The following is a 19,510-nucleotide window of genomic DNA, read 5'->3' on the forward strand; positions in this document are numbered from 1 at the left end:
GGGGGGGGGGGGGGGGGGGGCGTGATGTTCAATCTCCGTTGGAAGCTTAAATTCAATGGTGAAGGGGGTGCTTTAAGAAGCATTGAAATAAAATTATTGAATATTTTAATTCCTTAGGTAGAGGGTATGCTACACCAAAGAATTCTTTGTAAAACTTGAGAGCCCTAACAGAAACATCCAAAGCAAACTCAACCTACAAATAAATATGACTTAATAAAACAATTTAAAGATTAAACCAATTTTTGTATCTTTAGACCATCTTTCACAAATATATATTGTATATATGCCAAACAGTACCTCCCCCCCCTAGAACCAGACCATAGCCGCCACTTTTCCAGGTAAGTGCTCAGCCCCCCCCCACCACCCCCCTCCATTTACACCCATGATTTAGAAAATACGTAACATTTTCTAGATTAGTATAACGGCAGGAAGGAGGGGGCAGGCGGGGGGAGGGTTATAGTATTAAATTCGAGATAAGTTGACCGCTACCAGTCAGCGGACCTAGAGTATAGGCAACTTGACCGACCGCGTGCACCCTTACACAGATAAAACCCTGCGTGACCCCCTAAAAATTTAGTATGTTGAACACAACCAAGTTATAAACATCTAACAATGTCAGATAAAATCTTCCAAGAAGAATTTGACTGCATCAAAGATGTGAGAGAGGGAGATAATGAGGGTGAACATTTTAAATACTTGTATGAAGGAGAACAAGATAAGAAAGAAGAATCTGAGCTGGAATGTCCTGTTTGCTACAATTTATGTATGCCACCAAGGTGAAAGATTTTTTAGCACTAGAAGATCTAAAGATTAAATAACTAAAATGAAACTAGTATTAAACGCAGATCAAATATTAAACTATTCGAATGAAAAATAAATGATCTTTTCGGAGGGAAATTTTAGTCATTTTTGTCGTGGAGGGTTTGGGAGGAATGGAGAGGGGCTTAAGATATTTGCAATTAAAAATGTGCAACTTTTCCCTATTTGCCAAAAAAAACTCATCAGAAGCATTTTCAAATTTCAAAAAAATGGTGTGTGGTAGTTAAAAACAATTTAAGATGCCATATACACAAATAATTTCTTTAAAAAAATTCGAAAAGTTTTTGCAGTTCAGTCTATATAGCTTAGCACTATCCAATCAAGCTTTGTCTCAATTTTGAAAAATGCGTCCAGAATCTTTAAAAACTATCTATATATAAATTTGGCTTGTCTGTTGTTAGGTCTGTTTGTATCCAATAAACGTCAAAACGGCTGAACCGATCGGGCCCAAATTTTTTGTGGGACATAACGTGACCACTGGGAAGGTTTATGAATGATAACATTTTTTTAAAAATGTGTTTTAAAGGTTTTGTAATTTTGTAAAAAAAATTAAATTCATAAAAATCCGCAAAAAAATTTTCTTCTTTGTATTTAAATGTGAACAAAAAGAACATGTTCACAATTTAAATAGAAGTTGGGCGCGAAGCGCCCTAAAAACCTAGAGCCCAAATTTTTTGTGGGACATAACGTGACCACAGGGAAGGTTTATGAATGATAAAATTTTTTTTAAAATGTGTTTTAAAGATTTTGTAATTTTGTAAAAAAAATTAAATTCATGAAAATCCGCGAATTTTTTTTTTTAAAAATCCGCAAAAAAATTTTTCTTTGTATTTAAATGTGAACAAAAAGAACATGTTCACAATTTAAATAGAAGTTGGGCGCGAAGCGCCTTGAATTTCTAGTTATACTAAACTTTGCAATTTTGGCTCACATATCGTACCATGTAATAATTTCTTTTTAACGGTATTTATTTTCAAGAATACCAAGATGCGAAAACGGACATCTAATCTGCTACACGTGTAAATGCAAACTTCCCACACCCCTGTGCCCAGTGTGCAGAGGACGTTTTTTATTAAGACGTCCTCTGATCGCCGAGGCGGTTGCAAAGCTTATCCCGTTCCCGTGTAGGAATGCGGGCAAGGGATGTCTAGCACAGTTACCATGGAGAACTAGACAGATACACGAGGTTGAGTGCGAGTACCAACGGTAACACATTTAACTATAAATAATATATATAACAAGTATCTTGAGGACCCAACTTTGCCTGAAAGTCTAAACATTTACATAAAAAATTTAAAAAAAAACTCAATTTGTGATTAATGATCGGATATACAAACAAACAGATATTACTACTATAAAAACTAAGAAAATTACTACTTTATATGTATACTAGCTTGCATACTAAAACTTCGCCTTATCAAAATTTCTGATCGGACAATCAATGTTAATATTTTATAATTATTTCATATTTAGATAAATAAATTATACGATTTCAATGTTAGAATAATTGATTTTTTAATTAGGTTTTACTGTCCGTTGCTGACATGCCCCACTGAAACCGAATCCGTTGAACTGCTTCAGGATCATGTAGAACAGGTTCACCGGGCAGGCCCAAGCCAAGGAATGCTTTCTTTCTATAAAGAATTCAACTCTGCAACAATGAGTACATACATCTCTCCTGATATGAACATGATGGTTATCCCGGGTTTAAGGTAACTTCAGACTCAAACTTGTGACAGAGGTGTATAAAAATATTTACCTCTGAATTAATAAAATAAATTATGAAAATCAACATGTTTAGATTTTTCTGGTGGCAACCTCAGATCTTTCTGAAAGAACTTCCCTGTTTCTTCATGGTCTTAAGAGAAGTAGATTCGCAGGTCAAATATAACAGCTTAATAATGGCTTTTTTGGCGACCTTGTATAAAAATAATCTTTATACTAGCAAAAAGGCTAACTGTTGTTAAAAGGAAATGGTTCGAATTTAGCCTGAAAGTAAACAAATAATAAATCTTATTTCAGAACATGAGCACATACTTCTTTTGGCTCTGGATGGCTGCCGCCCAGTCAGAAACGGAAAATTTTCAGTAAGCAATATAAAATTTAATAATTAGTGTTATCAAAATAACGAATGAGATATTCATGATTTATCACCTTAAAATTGATTATTTTTATTGGTGGATTCTTTATTTAAATGTCTTGTGGGTTTAAGTAGCCAAGCAAAATAATGAAATTCAGTATTTTTATCGTTTTAAGTTAGAAAAATAAGAAATTGTATGAGGGCTACTTATATAGCAAGGGTTCATCTAGAGATTTTGTGGTAGGTGTAAGACAAATTGTTGGCAGATTTTTTTGTAATTAAGTGCTATTTGTGGCAGATTTGGTGAACTCAGATACTATTTGTGGCTAATTTTATGGTATTAGATACTTTTTGTGGCAAATTTTGTTTGTCTAAACCTTGTTATGCAGTATTTTTGGGTGTAATGGGCGTACGATGTACCAAGATGAATTTTAAATGAACCCCAGGGCCTTAACTTATAGTTACATATACAGTCGTATCAAAGTTGAAATATTATTTTCGCATCAAAAATTGTTGAACTCTAATTTTCAAGGTACAGGATCTGTATTGAGGACCCTAACCCTACAACTACCCCCAGAGAAGGAGGACCCCTCTTGTCTAAATCTGGTCTCCTTGTCAACTTTGTCTCTGCTCCGGTCAGCCTCCAGACCTCGATTGATGAAATCCAGGATCTCAACCTCTGCCTTAAACTCACGGAGGATCAATTTCATCATATTTTAACAGATGGAGGACCAAACTGTGATCAAGGCTGTCATAAGGTAGCTTAAAATATTTCTTGCTGCACCATATTTAATTGATTATAAATTTACATTCGTAGTCAGCCTTAGAATTAAAATTCATCATCGGCTTGTAGACGGGTGAATACTATACATATACATCCTAGCTCTATTTTGAATTAAGAAACTAGTAAGTTTAGGATCAAAAGACTCTGGCAGAGAAATATTTCTTGCTGCACCATATTTAAAGAAAAAGTCAATATGAAATAAATGTACTTTAATAGTTGACGTTCATCATACATCAGCATGTAGACCAATTTTATGGAAGTTTACTTCAAATGCAAAATTCAAAATAACCAAACAGATGTTTTTTTATGTGTTCATAATTTTGTTAATTTCTTGCATTTTCTAAAATATATATTTTGCAGGATTGCCAGCATATGAAATATACTGTTCTACTTCGGAAACAGCGTAGACCAAGATGCGGCTCAGGAACCCCGGTCCCAAAACAAAACATTTTGAAATTGTAAAAATGAAGGTCAAACCCCCTTGTCTAAAAATAACCATCTTGGAACTACAAAATGCGGCTCAGGAACCCCGGTCCCAAAGTAAAACTTTTGAAAAACAATGGTTAAAAATGCTGCTCAGGAATCCCGTCCCAAAATAAAATAGTTTGGAACTACAAAACTTCGGCTACGAAACCCAAACCCCCAAAAGAAAACAAGCTGTAAAAATGATATTCAGACAATTTATTTGTTGCTTTTAAACACTTGAGCATATGCTGTTTTTGCGTATTTTTTTTTATCTTGTATAGCAAATAAATTATACCATTAAAACATCTATTTTTTCGATAAATCTTCGAGACGTTTACAGAGCAGTTTTAAGACGTGAAAAGTGTTAGAAAACAATATGTTTTTAATTATATAATAATTTTCTGGTCGATTAATTCCTCCGTCAATAACACAAAAATCTGGAAGTATGTTTTGTTTTTAACCATAACTCTTCTTATTGAAAAGCTATGAAGAAAAAAGAAGTTTGAATATAAAATACGTAACAGGAATTTACTTTTCACACTTTGTGTAAAATCAAAACTAGAGGATCTAAAAGGTCACAAGGTCGAACCTGTAATGTCGCATAAGTTTGACATTCTCCTTCTGTCAAGTTCAGTGTGATTGTAGTGGATGTTTCAACGATGGTTTCAATAAAATGTTCTGTGTAGGATGCTATTTAGAAGTAAGTACCCGCTGACATATATGGCCGATTTCTTAGACGTTCTACCATAGGTAGAACCATAGTCACACTACGGTTACGCTTTACCAGAGCAGTGTAGATACTAGATAGATAGATAGATTCGACTTATAGTTGTACCTATGGTAACATGAATAAGAAATTGGCCAATAGAAGAATAGAAAATAACAGAATTTGAATATTTAAATTGTACGCCCTATGTAAAGAGTGAACATACAACGAGGTCCATAGAACTGTGGAATAGGAACAAAAATGTCAAACTTAAGTTTCCGATGAACATTTAAACAATAAATTTTGAAGTGTACACTGTACACTGACCCATTTCACTTATTTAACTTTTTTAGATATTACGTTAAAAACAATATCTAATTCACATTCAACAGTTTTATAGTTCTCTTAGATAAATCATATCAAACTGTAAACTTTGGTCCATTTCAAGTACCGGACCGACGTTTAAACAGCTAAATCAAGCTATACAGTACAAACGCAGACTAGAAAAGACAAAACGGGACATTTGATTGAGTCTTCTTTTGAGATTATTTTTAATTTTTTTTTAAATCCAACCTGCTTGGTTTCTTGTTGTTTAGCGTAACAACTAACTCGAACCCCATCCTCGGTAATCCTAAACAAACATTTTTATTCAATTCAATCCCCATTCCATTCAGTTTTATTAGCTTGGGATATCACATGGACTGCTTGATCTAACCGGGGTCCGGGGTAGGCCATCACGATTCCTTTTCAATCAAGGCTTTTCAGTCTGACATAGTTAAGATCTAACGTCGGGTACACGACCAAACAAACATAATGGTTAAAATTTGAAACCTTACAAAAAAGCTTAAAACTTAATTTAGTAGAAACTTAATAAATTGTTATCAGAACATAAAATCATGTGGGGGATTTGGGGATTTCGTTGCTATGACATTAACATTGTTTTAACCAAAGACTACACAGAATGGGCTACGTGGGCGCAAGTTGACCCGGCACGACATGTTGCGTTTTTACGATAAGTTTTTAGAGTGCCATCTCACGGCCACTTGTTGAACATAATGCCCATTCAGGGGTTAAGTTTTACAACTTTTAAAGAAATACTCCAATTTTAAACATGAAATAGAACATTTATGAATTCAGTCTTTTTTTTTTGAAGATTTTGTGTTTCGTATCGAAAGGATCCTTAATATCCCAGAATACAGATGTTTGCTAATTGGTCGTGTACAGTACTTGTACACAACAGAACATGCTGTGGAAAATATCGCATGTTTTAGCTGATAATCGATCTCTGTAACTCTCTTATATCTGGTTTTAACAGACCTTCCACATCCAGCACAGATATTATTGTTAACCACCAATAAGCTGATAATTATAGAACATATTATACCTGCTGATGCTGTCATAATATCCTAGAATAACACAGACCAGGTAGGTGGGCATGGCCGGACTCCGGGCAAACGTGAAAACTTCATCACACACTGATATACAACACATGTTGGAGATAACCTTGTAATAAAAATTGTTATTATTGATAAAAATAAGCTTGGAACAAAAACAAAATTTTTCATGTTTTTCGTACTATCCCCCCCTAAACATATATTTTTAGCTTCCTTTTTGAAAACTTTCTTTGGAATTAAAACTAAAAAAATTGGATACTTTTCCAGGTATCGGATCTGAAACTAGAGAACATAGATCGACGTCAAATAAGTGCACCCCCCCCCCCACGCCATTCTAGGATGAGGTAAAAAAAAACAAGTTAACTGTGACTTGTAGATTAATTATAAATAAATCCTATTTACCTCCATCTGTTTGTTTGGTCTCTTGACCTTGATATCAAAGGTTGACCGGAACTCTGGCTGATCAAAGCAGGGAAAACACTTCCTTGCCCCCGTAGCTTCAAAGTGACAAGCTGCGCCCCATTTCTTCTGAAGTCAAAACAATTGTATTGTAAATCTCAATGTAATGATCTCCATCTTATGCAGATCTACGAATTAATTTAACCATATTCGATATCCCGCTATTGTCATGTCATGTCAAGCATTGATCTTTACATTTAAAAGTGCCCACATTCTATAGCGAGATTAAGTGTTCAAAAGTTCCCATCTCCGAATTAAAATAAATCTTTTAAGTCTGTTTTAACATGAAAAATCTTAACCCCCGTACTCCTCCAGTCCGTAGATACTATACACTACAGTTTACACTATAAAGACACTATTTTAGGTTGGAATAGAAAAATAGTCGCTTAGGAATGGGGGGGGGGGGGGGGTCCAGACGGTATTTCTCCCATTTTTATTACAGTTTCAGGTGTTTTTCTTCTTAAAACAACATAACAACAAGGGTGTATATTTTTAAGAACTAAAAGGTGGAGGAAAAATGATTTTTCGAAGAACTGGTTTATCATCTTTTTCATACTTTTTACCCAAACCTTTCTTTATTTCCCCCTAAGAATCATTTATTTTCCCCAATTTAAAAACCATAAAAAAATTAACTTCCGGGGGAAAAAAATTATTTTCAAAAGAGGGGGGAAAATTTATTTTTCAGGGAAAATATACACCCGACTGCATGACTTATTCATGTTTAATGAAATATTATTTCACTTTAAATTGTACCTCTCCTTGTACAATATGCTTTGTTCTGTAAAACCCTCTGAGAGAATCATCTAATACTCCAGAGAACTCTATACTTAGTCGGTACTTACCACCAACTAGCACTGATCTAGAAAACACGAAATTAATATTAGTTTTTAATCTAATTTTTTTCAACTTTAAATTATCTAAAACCAAACCTGGTGGTTATGACGATAACTTCGTTTTCAGCCAATATTAAAACTTCATTAATGTCAATATTGTTCTCGAATTTACTTAGGACCATCTCTTCTACTGTTTCAGTACTTTTATCAGAATTTGAGCCAGGATTTCCAGATTGATTTTCAGGCTCATCTATATCTGTGGCAGAGTCGTCGTTATCACTATCTGTATCAGCGCCATCAACTTGCATAACATCATCACTATCATCATCATCTCTATCAACTTCGTCATCCTCATCGTTAACATTAACTACCAGATCATCTTCATCACTGGAAACAATCACGTTTTCATCTTCATCCTCATCACCGGAAGAAATAATAGCATCATTCTCAAACTCGAAGGTTTCCGGAGTAATCTCTGGAAACTTCTTTTCTTCCTCCTCTTCCTCCTCAGATTCAGGATCCATCCATTCACTTCTCAATAAAACCATTCCTGAAATTGTCATTAAAATAAATTTTTTATTCTTTTTTATGCAACTTCAAATAAATTAGATCTGTTTTTTTTGATCCATTTGTTAATTTGGCATACCTTTATTTTCCACAAAAACATTTTTATTCTTTGTTGGATATTGAGAACTGCTGGACGCTCCATCGACACTTTTCTTATCTTTATCATTTTCCTCAACTTGATCATCCTCATCATCTTTTTCATCTTTATTATCAGTATGATCTTTGGCATCTTCATCTTGATCTTTAGCGTTTAAAGATGCATGGCTAAAATGAAGTTGCGGTGTTGATTCGACATCATTTTCAGGTTTGGGATCATCTTCAGGTTTGAGATCATCCGCAGATTGCGGATCATCTTCAGATTTGGGCTCATCTTCAGGTTTGGGCTTATCTTCAGGTTTGGGATCATCTACAGGTTTTAAATCATCTTGAGGTTCCAGTTGTTGGTCAGATGTTTTAAATCTACCAGGACAAGGTCGACTCTTCTTTACAGAAGGGTCAGCATAAACATCTCTCTTCCTATTTATTGAAAACATCATGTTTTTTTTGTAATCAAAATATTTAAAAATATTAATCTAAGTTTTAAAAATAATGTATTTTTTATCAATTAAAGATTTTTTTTATAAATAAAAAAATATTTTTCGAAATAATGTTTACATGTTTAAAAAATAAATATTTTAACTTAGAAGTATACCGTTTTATTGTATTAGTCGTCAGAGCAAGAACTTTAATGTATGTGAATTTGTTAGCATTGAGAACTATCTTATCACAGCCTCCATTTATATTCAGGTCTATATCTACTCTTCCTAAAATAAAAGACAAATTTTATTTCTTAGGCACTTTTTTAATGGATTTTTTTTTCCAATTCGAAATTCACCAAAGTTTGTGACCAAACCCACATTTAAGCGATCTTACAGCTCAAAAGCATTAGTAATAATTGAGGAATTGGCCATTACCATAAGCTGATATTGAACTTATAAAAAATTACATTTTCGGACTTAATTTTCAAATCTTTGTCTGCATTGTGTTTAACTGGATGAGATTCCAGACAGATCTGAAAAAACTTCAAGAAAGATAACAAATTTTTGTGTTAACTTCTTTTTTGAACATTTTTTCTTCATTTTAAATTTTTCATTTACCTTTAAAAGTGTGTGTGATAAACTCGGGTTCCAGTAGAAGGGTGTAGTGCTGAGGCACAACATCTAATCTTAGCCTACTGTAATCATACATTGTCTAATCTGTAACAACATTATATTGAGGTCAAATCTTTAAACTAACTTTTTAATACTTAGTACTAGAAGATTTCCCTGCACTAGTGGGCAAAGGAAATAATGATTATATAAGGGAAAACAATTAACATGAAAGCCTGAAAGGTTAATTTACAACTTGCTTTTATTAGATTTTGTAATGCTCTCTGGGGGAAAAATATTAAAATCGGTCATCAAAAGGCAAGTTTTTTTCCATCTTTTTTTACACTTTTATCCAAAAAGGAACTTTCAGAGTGTGCGGTCTGAGCTCATCTAATACTCTAAGTGGGAATAAGACATGAAATCCCCAGACCACCATCAGGATCCCCAGACCACCATCAGGATCCCCAGACCACCATCAGGGCGGCGCAGCAGATCATCATAATATGATAGTTCACCAAGCATACAACATGGAATCTAACCAGGGTAACACACAGAGTAAGTAAAATAAGGAGAACCCAGAATCCAGCAATGTAGGCTAGAGTTGACAAGGAGGCTAGCTGGTTAGATATCAGATACGACGCTGACACTGGCTGCTGCTAGAGTATAAGAAGTAGAACCCAGAAACCAGCAATGTAGGCTAGAGTTGACAAGGCTAACTGGTTAGATATCAGATAAGACGCTGGCACTGGCTGCTGCTAGAGTATAAGAAGAAGAACCCAGAATCCAGAAATGTAGGCTAGAGATGATAAGGCTAGCTGGTTAGATATCAGATACGAAGCTGGCACTTGCTGCTGCTAGAGTATAAGAAGTAGAACCCAGAATCCAGCAATGTAGGCTAGAGATGACAAGGCTAACTGGTTAGATATCAGATACGACGCTGGCACTGGCTGCTGCTAGAGTATTAGAAGAAGAATCCAGAATCCAGCAATGTAAGCTAGAGATGACAAGGCTAGCTGGTTAGATATAAGATACGACGCTGGAACTCGCTTCTGCTGTCCAACAATTTTCAGCTCTGCAATGGACAATGGATTAGAATAAAATATATGAAAATATGGAATTTTATTTTACCTTTAACAGAAAAAAGAATATGTAAAACGTCAGGGAGCATGAATCCCAAATCTCTGAGCACCTGAAAGCAATAGATAGAAATAGATTAACAATTTAACAAAACTCAGTTTTTTTCATTTTTTTATATTTCATGCAATAATTATTATTATTATTATTATTAACAATCAAACAAAGTACTATACGAGTACAATTTCAAACCTGATGAAGTTCTCCTTCTTGAAGCAAAACATTACTCACAAACTGGTCCCAACTAAAAAAAATAATAATATTTTTATTAATAGGACTGTCGACTAAACTGCAAGTTACCCTCCATATACATATATATTAAACTTCTTTCAGTTTAAATATAGACTTTAGACGTTTAAATATATATTTTCCAAGACAAAATGTTTCATGGGTCTGTGGCGGAAGACGATCCAAGTCTAAGCCGGATAGAGAGACGCGGCAAGAAGAACACAGATCTGCTCACGTCACCATGAATAGACATATTATGATATTTTTGATTTCTTAAATAGTAAAAGTAAAAGTAAAATAAGTTAGTCAATAAAGTATTTATTTAAACCTACGTTGTTTAAATCTGAGCGTATCTAAAGGTCTATATATATATATTATAAGTGATGTTATATATATACGAACTTTGCTTATTTGTATCCATTAAACGTAAAAAGTGCTGATCCAGGGAATGTGTGTTCAGAATTGAAAAATTTCAATCTATCAAAATCCACGAAAACATAACAATAAATCGGCTAATTTTTTGTTTGTTATTATTTAATAATTTTAAGAAGAGAAAATGCCGCAGATAGAGCAAGAATTTCAAAATTAAATCAACGATGAGCGCTAGGAGGCCTAATTAAATAAGTTGCATGTTTAATTCAACGGCACCCTGTGAAGTGAACCTTCCTTTGAGCGAAATTGATGGAGAAATCTTTATTCTAATATATTTTTTAAATCTGATATATTTAAAAACCTGCTAACTAACCAAAAAAAAGGCCAAAAGATAGTATTCAAATAATTTTAAACGAAATTCAAATCATGGTTTTGGTCGAATAAAACTATCTTACCCACTAACGACTACATGAGAGGCTGCAATGGTGATAATAAAAACTAATCGTTGTGGGGTGGCTTGAACTCCTCTATCAGCCAAATGTAGAACCATCAAGGTACAAACAACCTAATTATTTATTATTTTTAAAAACACATCAATAAGAATAGAAAAATCCGCAAAAAATTTGAGAATGATTAAAACTGGGCACTTTCAGATTAACAGCTAAAAGCTGTTTGATCAGCAATAAAAATAAAAGAGCAGAAAAATAACTTTTAAAGTTGAAAGACAAAAAGTTTAAAGTTTTAGCAAAAAAACATTTGGGAGTAGGGACTTAATGAGTAACAAAAATTTGAGGAAAATTTTGAGCTGGATCTATCTAGATTATTCTTGTATCTACTCCTAGTAAGTGATGTTTTTCGTATGGATCTTGTACAAAAAAATTTTACAAAACTTCCAAGACTTTAAAACTGTTATGTCCTAGAAAGAAAAAAATGAAAAACTATCCCAAAAACGAGCGTTAAAACACATTTTTGGATCGCTTTTTGTTCGTTTTTGCCTACATCTTCTGTAAGATTCACAATTTGACATAGTGTAAGAAAAAGAAATGCTTAGAGTAAATTTTTTAAAAAACATTTGCTTTACTTACATTTACGATATTTGAACTCTAAAAAATAAAATATAGGGAAAAATGACTACATAACGAATAAACTGAAGGCACATCACTACTCCATGTACTAACCTCTGTTATGGTAAAGACTGATTGATGAAGCAGCTGTGAATAAAAATCATCGTTAAAATAATTAAATATGCACCACCAGCCGTAGTAGTGGGGGTACACTGAGGATAGGAATAGAAATACCATCCGTCGTCTTAACTTTAATATTCATCAGTTAAATAAAGATATTCAAAAATGGGCGGATAAGTTTCGAAGTGATTCTTAATTCGGATGAGTTGAGAATACGGGGGTGTATATTTTCTCAAAAAATCCCCCCTCCCTTAAGACAAATTTTTTTTTTTTGCCAAAGTTATGGATGTCTTAATGTATTTTTTTTACTCGCTTAATTGGGGAAAATAAATAAAATTTTGGGTAAAAACTATTAGCAATGATCAAAAAAATTACACTTTGATGTCCACTTTCCCCAAAATCAAGGTTGGGGGTTAATTCTTGGAAATATACTTCTAAGCCCATCTAAACAGTCTAAAAAATTTTAGTAACAGTGATGAATAATTTCCTTCCTGTTCTCTAATCATAAGAGTTAGAATATATTTAATACTCTCATACACAGCTATCACGTAGATCAGGGTAAACGTCCAGATTATCCAGGTTTGTAATGTAGCGTTGAAATATATATGTTTATAGGTGCCAGCACCAGTCTCATAACCAGCCTAGTACAATAAATAAATATGTTTAAAGGTTTCAGCACCAGTCTCATAACTAGACTAGTACAATATATATGTTTATAGGTGTCAGCACCATTCTCATAACTAGACAAGTACAATATTATGTTTAAAGGTGTCAGCACCAGTCTCATAATCAGCCTAGTACAATATATATGTTTTTAGGTGTCAGCACCAGTCTCATAACTAACCTAGTACAATATATGTTTATAGGTGCCAGCAACAGTCTCATAACCAGCCTAGTACAATAAATATGTTTAAATGTGTCAGCACCAGTCTCATAACTAGACTAGTACAATATATATGTTTATAGGTGTCAGCACCAGTCTCATAACCAGACTAGTACAATATATATGTTTATAGGTGCCAGCACCAGTCTCACAACCATCCTAGCACAATAAATATGTTTTTAAGTGTCATCACCAGTCTCATAACCAGCCTAGTACAATATATATATGTTTATAGGTGTCAGCAACAGTCTAATAACCAGACTAGTACAATATATATGTTTATAGATGCCAGCGCCAGACTCATAACCAGCCTGGTACAATAAATATGTTTATAGGTGTCAGCACCAGTCTCATAACTGGATAGTACAATATATATGTTTATAGATTCCAGCGCTAGACTCATAACCAGCCTAGTACAATAAATATGTTTATAGGTGTCAACACCAGTCTCATAACCAGACTAGTACAATATATACGTTTATAGGTGTCAGTGTGTCATATCCAGACTAGAACAAAAGCATACTTTAGCTTACCTAGAATACAGTGTCCCAACATAAATTACTACAATGATCCTTATGTACAGGCATACTTTAGCTTACCTTAAATACAGTGTCCCAACATGAATTACTACAATGGTCCTTATGTGACAGGCATACTTTAGCTTACCTTGAATACAGTGTCCCAACATGAATTACTACAATGGTCCTTATGTACAGGGATACTTAAGCTTACCTTGAATACAGTGTCCCAACATGAATTACTACAATGGTCCTTATGTACAGGGATACTTAAGCTTACCTTGAATTGTCCCAACATGAATTACTACAATGGTCCTTATGTACAGGCATACTTTAGTTTACCTTGAATTGTCCCAACATGAATTACTACAATGGTCCTTATGTAACAGGCATACTTTAGCTTACCTTAAATACAGTGTCCCAACATAAATTACTACAATGGTCCTTATGTACAGGGATACTTTAGCTTACCTTAAATACAGTGTCCCAACATGAATTACTACAATGGTCCTTATGTACAGGCATACTTTAGCTTACCTTAAATACAGTGTCCCAACATGAATTACTACAATGGTCCTTATGTACAGGCATAGCATACTTCTCCCACAGTTTGTACACAAACCCAAACTTAATGAGAATAAAAAAGTTAACAAAAAAGAATTGAAAAAATCTGTCATTTATCAAAATCTGTATACCAAACAATATCTATCAATCTTTGATTCACTTTATACCCATATATGTAAATATAAAGAATATTTGAAAACTTTTTTTTTTACATTTCATGATTTGAATTGGCCTTTTTTCATCTTCCGAATTTTCTCAGTTTTACAAGCGTATTTTTTAATTTATTTTTCATAGATTTTGATGATTATATTCTTGTTTTTTTGGATTGATTATACATTCCAAAAAATTTCTTTACTCTAAATATATTCAGGATACAATCCATCCTTCAATTATTGCGTGTCTCACACTTTATTTTAACCAATATATATTATATATATATATTGGTTAATTTAGAACTGCACAATATGAATCCAACCTCGTTACTAAATAACAAATGAGCCGAGTACAGCATTTAAATGACACGGGATGAAATTCTTATCAGGAGATTGCTAGTTTAAAATACCTGAATGAGCGGGATGAATACTGGGATGAATAATCCTAGTCCAACCAGGAAAAGAGATCTACCAGGGACAAAGAGACCCGCTCTATTCTCATCCTTAATCTGAACCATCTGAAACTAAGTCTGGATAAACCCAAATGCAACCCTGTATCGGAAATGAAATCAGAAAGAATATCATGGATAGTTCCTTAGAATTAACAAAATCATCATAACAAGGAAATTCAAGTAATCTAACAATAAGACACATATAATAAAGCGTGTGTCAGGGGGTTGGAATAGGGCTGACTAAGATAAAAATATTGTAATATTTTAAACTTTAGCTAAAATCTAAAGTTTAACTTGATCGCATATTATTTAACCATTATAAAAACCCACTGAACGCACCATTTAATGCATTGCAATTGTAAAATATACTTGGAATTATCAAAATTTAATTTTTCATTCAAAACAAGTCGGTTTATCAAACATAAGCTAAATAAAATCTAGAAAGATGATGTTCCAAAATAGCTAGAAAGAGATCAGAAGATTTTCCGAATAAATTCTCCTAAACCCATTCACGTTTGATTTAGCACATCTTTTAACCAATATTAGTCTCCATGTAAGAGACTATTATTGAGAGATCAACAATAGAAAAGTGAAAGGGCAAAATATCACTGATTTGGAGAGGCGTCGGAAGTATTAAGTGCTCATAGAGACTTTTTATTTGTTAAAAAAGGAAGACATCTTGGCGCTATGGGAAACACGATGTCCTAATCTTCTTTTTCAGCGGCGTGCAGAGAGGTCGGGGCGGTGGCGCGGTGAGCCGCAGCCTTTGCAGTTTCCTTTGCTTGGTTCCAACCCTGGGAGGATTTCTCTTTCAGAACCTCAGCTTTTTCTCTAGAAAATAAATTAATTTTAATAAAACATTGGTCCATGATCTCAAAATGTTAAACTATCAATACAAAAAACTTACTGCAACTGATTGATTTTACATCGTTGGTTTGATTCATAAAAATTCAAAAAGGTTAGACAATTCCACTGAGTACAATTGGAAATTAGAAATTTCTTTTTGAATGAAGCCTTTTAAAATTTTCCAAACCTTAACATTTAAAACAAACATTGACAATATTGACTAAAACTTTGATTGAACTAGTACTTTGTCAGTCAACACAACGATATAAGTATATCCATAGTGTTCTATTTAAAATCTAAGAATTTAAGTTACAATCAGGGACACAATGCGCTTGAAGGACCTCTAAGAGAAAATAAAATCCCATGTAACTTTTTATGAGTTTCTGAAAGAGCCCATCAAAACGAATATTTTGAGATATGTCAGCACTTTTTCCTGCAATTCGCATATTTGCAAAGTAATGTTTTATTGAAATATTTCAGCTCTTTATATAGAAACTTATTTTGAACATTTTGGAAAAATACCCGTATTTAGATGTAAAATGTACTTTAAGATACTCTGTTTTATCTAAGGATATAATTATTATATTTGATTTTTTACTTTTGACCTCTAATACTGACTCACAAGCCTTAATGCTGCAATTGAATTTATGTACTGCAGATTTACAGTGTTTTCCTCCCAGGGCTTAAAGTCCAAGAGCTTTTGTTTACTCTTTGCTCCAAACCTTTCTCTATCCTTTATTCTAATCCCCATACTCCAGACCTTTCCCCTTGCCTGGTAATCTAGACCTTTCCTTATCCTTTGTTCTAATCCTTTGTATACACCATACTCCTGTCCCCTTATCATTTACTTTAGACCTTTCCCCTTATAATTTACTCTTGAACTTTCCCCTTATAATTTACTCTTGACCTTTCCCATCATCAATTACTCTAGACCTTTCCCGAATCATTCACTCCAAACCTTTCCCCTTATTTTTACTAAAGACCTTTCCCCTTATCATTTACTCTACACCTTTCCCCTTATCATTTACACTTGACCTTTCCCCCTATTTTTTTTTACTGTAGACCTTTCCCGAATCATTTACTCTAGACCTTTCACCTTATTTTTTACTATAGAAATTTTCCCTTATCATATTACTGTAGACCTTTCCCCTTATCATTTACTATAGACCTTTCCCCTTATCATTTCCTCTAGATCATTCCCCTTATCATTTACTGTAGACCTTTTCCCTTATCATTTACTCTTGACCTTTCCCGTTCTCATTTACTCTAGACCTTTCCCCTTATTTTTTTTACTATAGACCTTTCCCGTATCATTTACTCTAGACCTTTCACCTTATTTTTTACTATTGAAATTTTCCCTTATCATATTACTGTAGACCTTTCCCCTTATCATTTACTATAGAACTTTCCCCTTATCATTTCCTCTAGATCATTCCCCTTATCATTTACTGTAGACCTTTCCCCTTCTCATTTACTCTAGACCTTTCCCCTAATCTTTTTACTATAGACCTTTCCCGTATCATTTACTCTAGACCTTTCACCTTATTTTTTTACTATAGAAATTTTACCTTATCATATTACTGTAGATCTTTCCCCTCATCATTTACTATAGAACTTTCCCCCTTATGAATTCCTCTAGATCATTCCCCTTATCATTTACTGTAGACCTTTCCCCTTATCATTTACTCTAGACCTTTCCCCTTATCATTTACTCTAGACCTTTCCCTCTATCATATACTATAAAACTTTCCCCTTATCATTTACTCTAGCTCTTTCCCCCTATCATTTACTATAGAACTTTCCCCTTATCATTTACTCTAGACCTTTTCCCCTTATCCTTTACTATAGACCTTTTTCCTTATCGTTTACTCTAAATCTTTCAATACCCTTTACTCTAGACCTTTCCCCTAATCCTTTACTCTAGTCCTTTCCATACCCTTTACTTTGGACCTTTCCCTTTATTCTTTACTCTAGTCCTTTCATAAGACTAAACCTTTATCTCACCTTTACTATAAACCCTAAAGGATACGAATGGGTTAAGATTAAAAAAAAGGATAGGTCAAGAGTAAAAGACATGGAACTGTTTAGAGTAAAGGATTAATGAGGTTCGGTTTACGAGTGAAGGATAATGAAAGTTCAGCATTAGAGGTTCAAGAAAGCATTAAAAGTAAATGATATGGAAGGGTTTGGAGGAAAGTATAAGTAAAGGTTAAAATTAGAGAATTAGGAAGAGTTTAGAGTGAAGGATGATAAAGGATTCAGAGAATATTATAAGGAAAATTTACAGTTAAGAATAAGGAAAGTTTTAAAGAAAGGGATTGTGAAGTTATAATTCCTCTTGGTTATTATCCCGTTCTCAAAATTCTTCATTATCTTCTTTTCCAATACCTTTCTTTCCTTACAATAAACGTTCCCTATCCTTGACCTAAACCCTTTCTCATCCTTTACTCTCAACCTATTTGTATACTTCACTATAAACCTTTCTTTAACCTTTACTCTAAATCTTTCCTTTCTTTACTCTAGAGCCTCATATTTCTTATACTTGTAATCTTTACCTTATCCTTTACTCAAAATATTTCCTTATCCGTTAGGTTAGGTTAGGTTAGGTTAGGTTAGGTTAGGTTAGGTTTCCTCTCTAAGCTGTTACTTATTCTATACTTAAACACTTACATTTATTTCACTCTTCAATTTTCATTTCCTTCACTCTGAACCATTCTTTTTTACTTTACTTCCTTATGGTTTACTCTTTGCCCTTTCCATATACATAAATATTAGATTTTCCTCATCCTTTACATTCTGTTTCATCATTTACTGGCACTCATTTCTTTACCCTTAAAATCCTATTTCACCCTTTTACAACAAAACTTAACCCATAAAGCATAAGAACTAGAAAAATTAGCAGCAAAAAAAGTTTAAGGGTAGGAGAAAATAAAAGGCAAATGTTCAGAGTAAAGGACAAGGGGAAAGGTCTACAGTAAAGGGCATGGAAAGGTTCAAGATAGAGGAAAAGGGGAAAGGTCAAAATAATAGGTATAACAAGGTTCAGGATAAAGAATTTAGGGAAATGTTTAAGATATAAGGGAATAGGAAGGTTCAGGGTTCATTTATTTTTTCCTAACCTGTACTGTGTCTTCAGTTGATCCTTGATATGCTGAAGTTCACCCATCTTCTCCTGTTTAATCCTCTGTAAGTTCATTTGCTGCTCTTGGATACCAGACAGTACATGGTTAAACCCTTCAGTAGCCTACATTATACAATACATGGTTAAACCCTTCAGTAGCCTACAATATACATGGCATGAATCTCTATTAGTTTACATTATACAGTATATGGCGAAAACCTTAAAAAGTCTACAATTATAGAAAAAAAATACTTTAAAAATCAATAAATTTTTTTAATTGCATACCTTGATGGAGTTTAACTTGAAGCGATCTATTCCAAAATTCTTGATTGCAGTTCTTAGACCGTAAAATCTAGATTCAACCCAAGCTTCCTTCACAGCTATTGTTTGGTTTGGATTTAAAGGACACTCCTAGACAAAAATATGATTAAAGAAACTTGTAGTGTATTATCAAGTGACCATCTATGCAAGGATGACAATGCCCGATTCAAAAATGTACCCTTGAACCATTTATTTAATTAATAATGTGGAAGACGTTATTGTTTTTCTAGGTTTAAAGTATTTACTGTGCAAATAACTTTGTTACTTTAGTAACTACAATAATTAGTTTTCAAAATTATAAATATCATTATCATACCATACCAGACAAAGCTTTCAAGGCTATTATTATTATTATTACCAATGAACCTACAGCCAAAGAATCATGTCCTAACGGCAATGATACGTTGATCTCCAGGGTGGAGCTCCAGCCATTTACCCTTGTCCGCTTGGGTTTCATGGATCATATCAGGCTATGGTAGTGAATTGGGCATTGTCATGTTT

At 33.6% G+C, this 19,510-nt stretch overlaps 4 protein-coding genes across 6 annotated transcripts in view; 1 reads left to right on the forward strand and 3 right to left on the reverse strand.

Annotated features, from left to right (window-relative positions):
- Positions 1 to 9,344, reverse strand: part of LOC111698679 (puromycin-sensitive aminopeptidase) — an 18,954-nt gene extending 9,610 nt beyond the window's left edge. Inside the window, exons 1-9 of the mRNA XM_023469077.1 lie at positions 9,244 to 9,344; positions 8,799 to 8,910; positions 8,187 to 8,623; positions 7,637 to 8,090; positions 7,461 to 7,566; positions 6,651 to 6,776; positions 6,239 to 6,357; positions 5,428 to 5,485; positions 72 to 193 (exon numbers count right to left, since the gene is read on the reverse strand). Of these exons, the coding sequence (XP_023324845.1) occupies positions 72 to 193; positions 5,428 to 5,485; positions 6,239 to 6,357; positions 6,651 to 6,776; positions 7,461 to 7,566; positions 7,637 to 8,090; positions 8,187 to 8,623; positions 8,799 to 8,910; positions 9,244 to 9,334 (1,625 nt within the window). The 5' untranslated portion in view covers positions 9,335 to 9,344. The remainder of the gene's footprint in view (positions 1 to 71; positions 194 to 5,427; positions 5,486 to 6,238; positions 6,358 to 6,650; positions 6,777 to 7,460; positions 7,567 to 7,636; positions 8,091 to 8,186; positions 8,624 to 8,798; positions 8,911 to 9,243) is intronic.
- LOC111698661 (E3 ubiquitin-protein ligase Siah1) lies at positions 354 to 4,970 on the forward strand. Its single transcript, XM_023469054.1, has 7 exons — positions 354 to 776; positions 1,798 to 2,025; positions 2,343 to 2,531; positions 2,621 to 2,699; positions 2,842 to 2,906; positions 3,432 to 3,657; positions 4,044 to 4,970. The coding sequence occupies exons 1-7, from the start codon at positions 613 to 615 to the stop codon at positions 4,143 to 4,145; spliced, it is 1,053 nt and encodes a 350-aa protein (XP_023324822.1). The 5' UTR covers positions 354 to 612; the 3' UTR covers positions 4,146 to 4,970.
- On the reverse strand, positions 9,342 to 14,812 carry LOC111698662 (uncharacterized). 3 transcript variants are annotated; one of them, XM_023469055.1, is made up of 8 exons: positions 14,680 to 14,812; positions 14,091 to 14,180; positions 12,644 to 12,793; positions 12,147 to 12,281; positions 11,424 to 11,533; positions 10,561 to 10,612; positions 10,363 to 10,423; positions 9,342 to 10,306 (listed from the first exon to the last, which is right to left on the reverse strand). In XM_023469055.1, the coding sequence occupies exons 1-8, from the start codon at positions 14,785 to 14,787 to the stop codon at positions 10,188 to 10,190; spliced, it is 825 nt and encodes a 274-aa protein (XP_023324823.1). In that variant the 5' UTR covers positions 14,788 to 14,812; the 3' UTR covers positions 9,342 to 10,187. The 3 variants fall into 3 exon arrangements, with proteins under 3 accessions (XP_023324823.1, XP_023324825.1, XP_023324824.1); XM_023469057.1 differs by lacking the exons at positions 14,091 to 14,180; positions 14,680 to 14,812 and adding an exon at positions 14,025 to 14,083; XM_023469056.1 differs by lacking the exons at positions 14,091 to 14,180; positions 14,680 to 14,812 and adding an exon at positions 13,768 to 13,920.
- LOC111698665 (PRELI domain-containing protein 1, mitochondrial) overlaps positions 14,787 to 19,510 on the reverse strand; it is a 16,861-nt gene continuing 12,137 nt past the window's right edge. The window contains exons 6-8 of the mRNA XM_023469059.1: positions 18,974 to 19,099; positions 18,687 to 18,811; positions 14,787 to 15,552 (exon numbers count right to left, since the gene is read on the reverse strand). Coding sequence (XP_023324827.1) covers positions 15,426 to 15,552; positions 18,687 to 18,811; positions 18,974 to 19,099 — 378 coding nt within the window. The 3' untranslated portion in view covers positions 14,787 to 15,425. The remainder of the gene's footprint in view (positions 15,553 to 18,686; positions 18,812 to 18,973; positions 19,100 to 19,510) is intronic.

This window comes from Eurytemora carolleeae, unplaced genomic scaffold (genome assembly GCF_000591075.1).
Source record: "Eurytemora carolleeae unplaced genomic scaffold, Eaff_2.0 scaffold300, whole genome shotgun sequence".
NCBI classification, from domain to species: Eukaryota; Metazoa; Arthropoda; class Copepoda; order Calanoida; family Temoridae; genus Eurytemora; species Eurytemora carolleeae.

Coding starts and splice junctions, on each gene's coding strand:
- LOC111698662 (XM_023469055.1), bottom strand. CDS start 14,787: ATGGTTCAGATTAAGGATGAGAATAGAGCGGGTCTCTTTGTCCCTGGT. Junction 12,282..12,643: donor CTCTTATGATTAGAGAACAG/GAAGGAAATTAT, acceptor TGAATATTAAAG/TTAAGACGACGGATGGTATT. Junction 11,534..12,146: donor CAGTCTTTACCATAACAGAG/GTTAGTACATGG, acceptor ATAAATAATTAG/GTTGTTTGTACCTTGATGGT.
- LOC111698661 (XM_023469054.1), top strand. CDS start 613: ATGTCAGATAAAATCTTCCAAGAAGAATTTGACTGCATCAAAGATGTG. Junction 777..1,797: donor AATTTATGTATGCCACCAAG/GTGAAAGATTTT, acceptor TTTATTTTCAAG/AATACCAAGATGCGAAAACG. Junction 2,700..2,841: donor TAAGAGAAGTAGATTCGCAG/GTCAAATATAAC, acceptor ATCTTATTTCAG/AACATGAGCACATACTTCTT.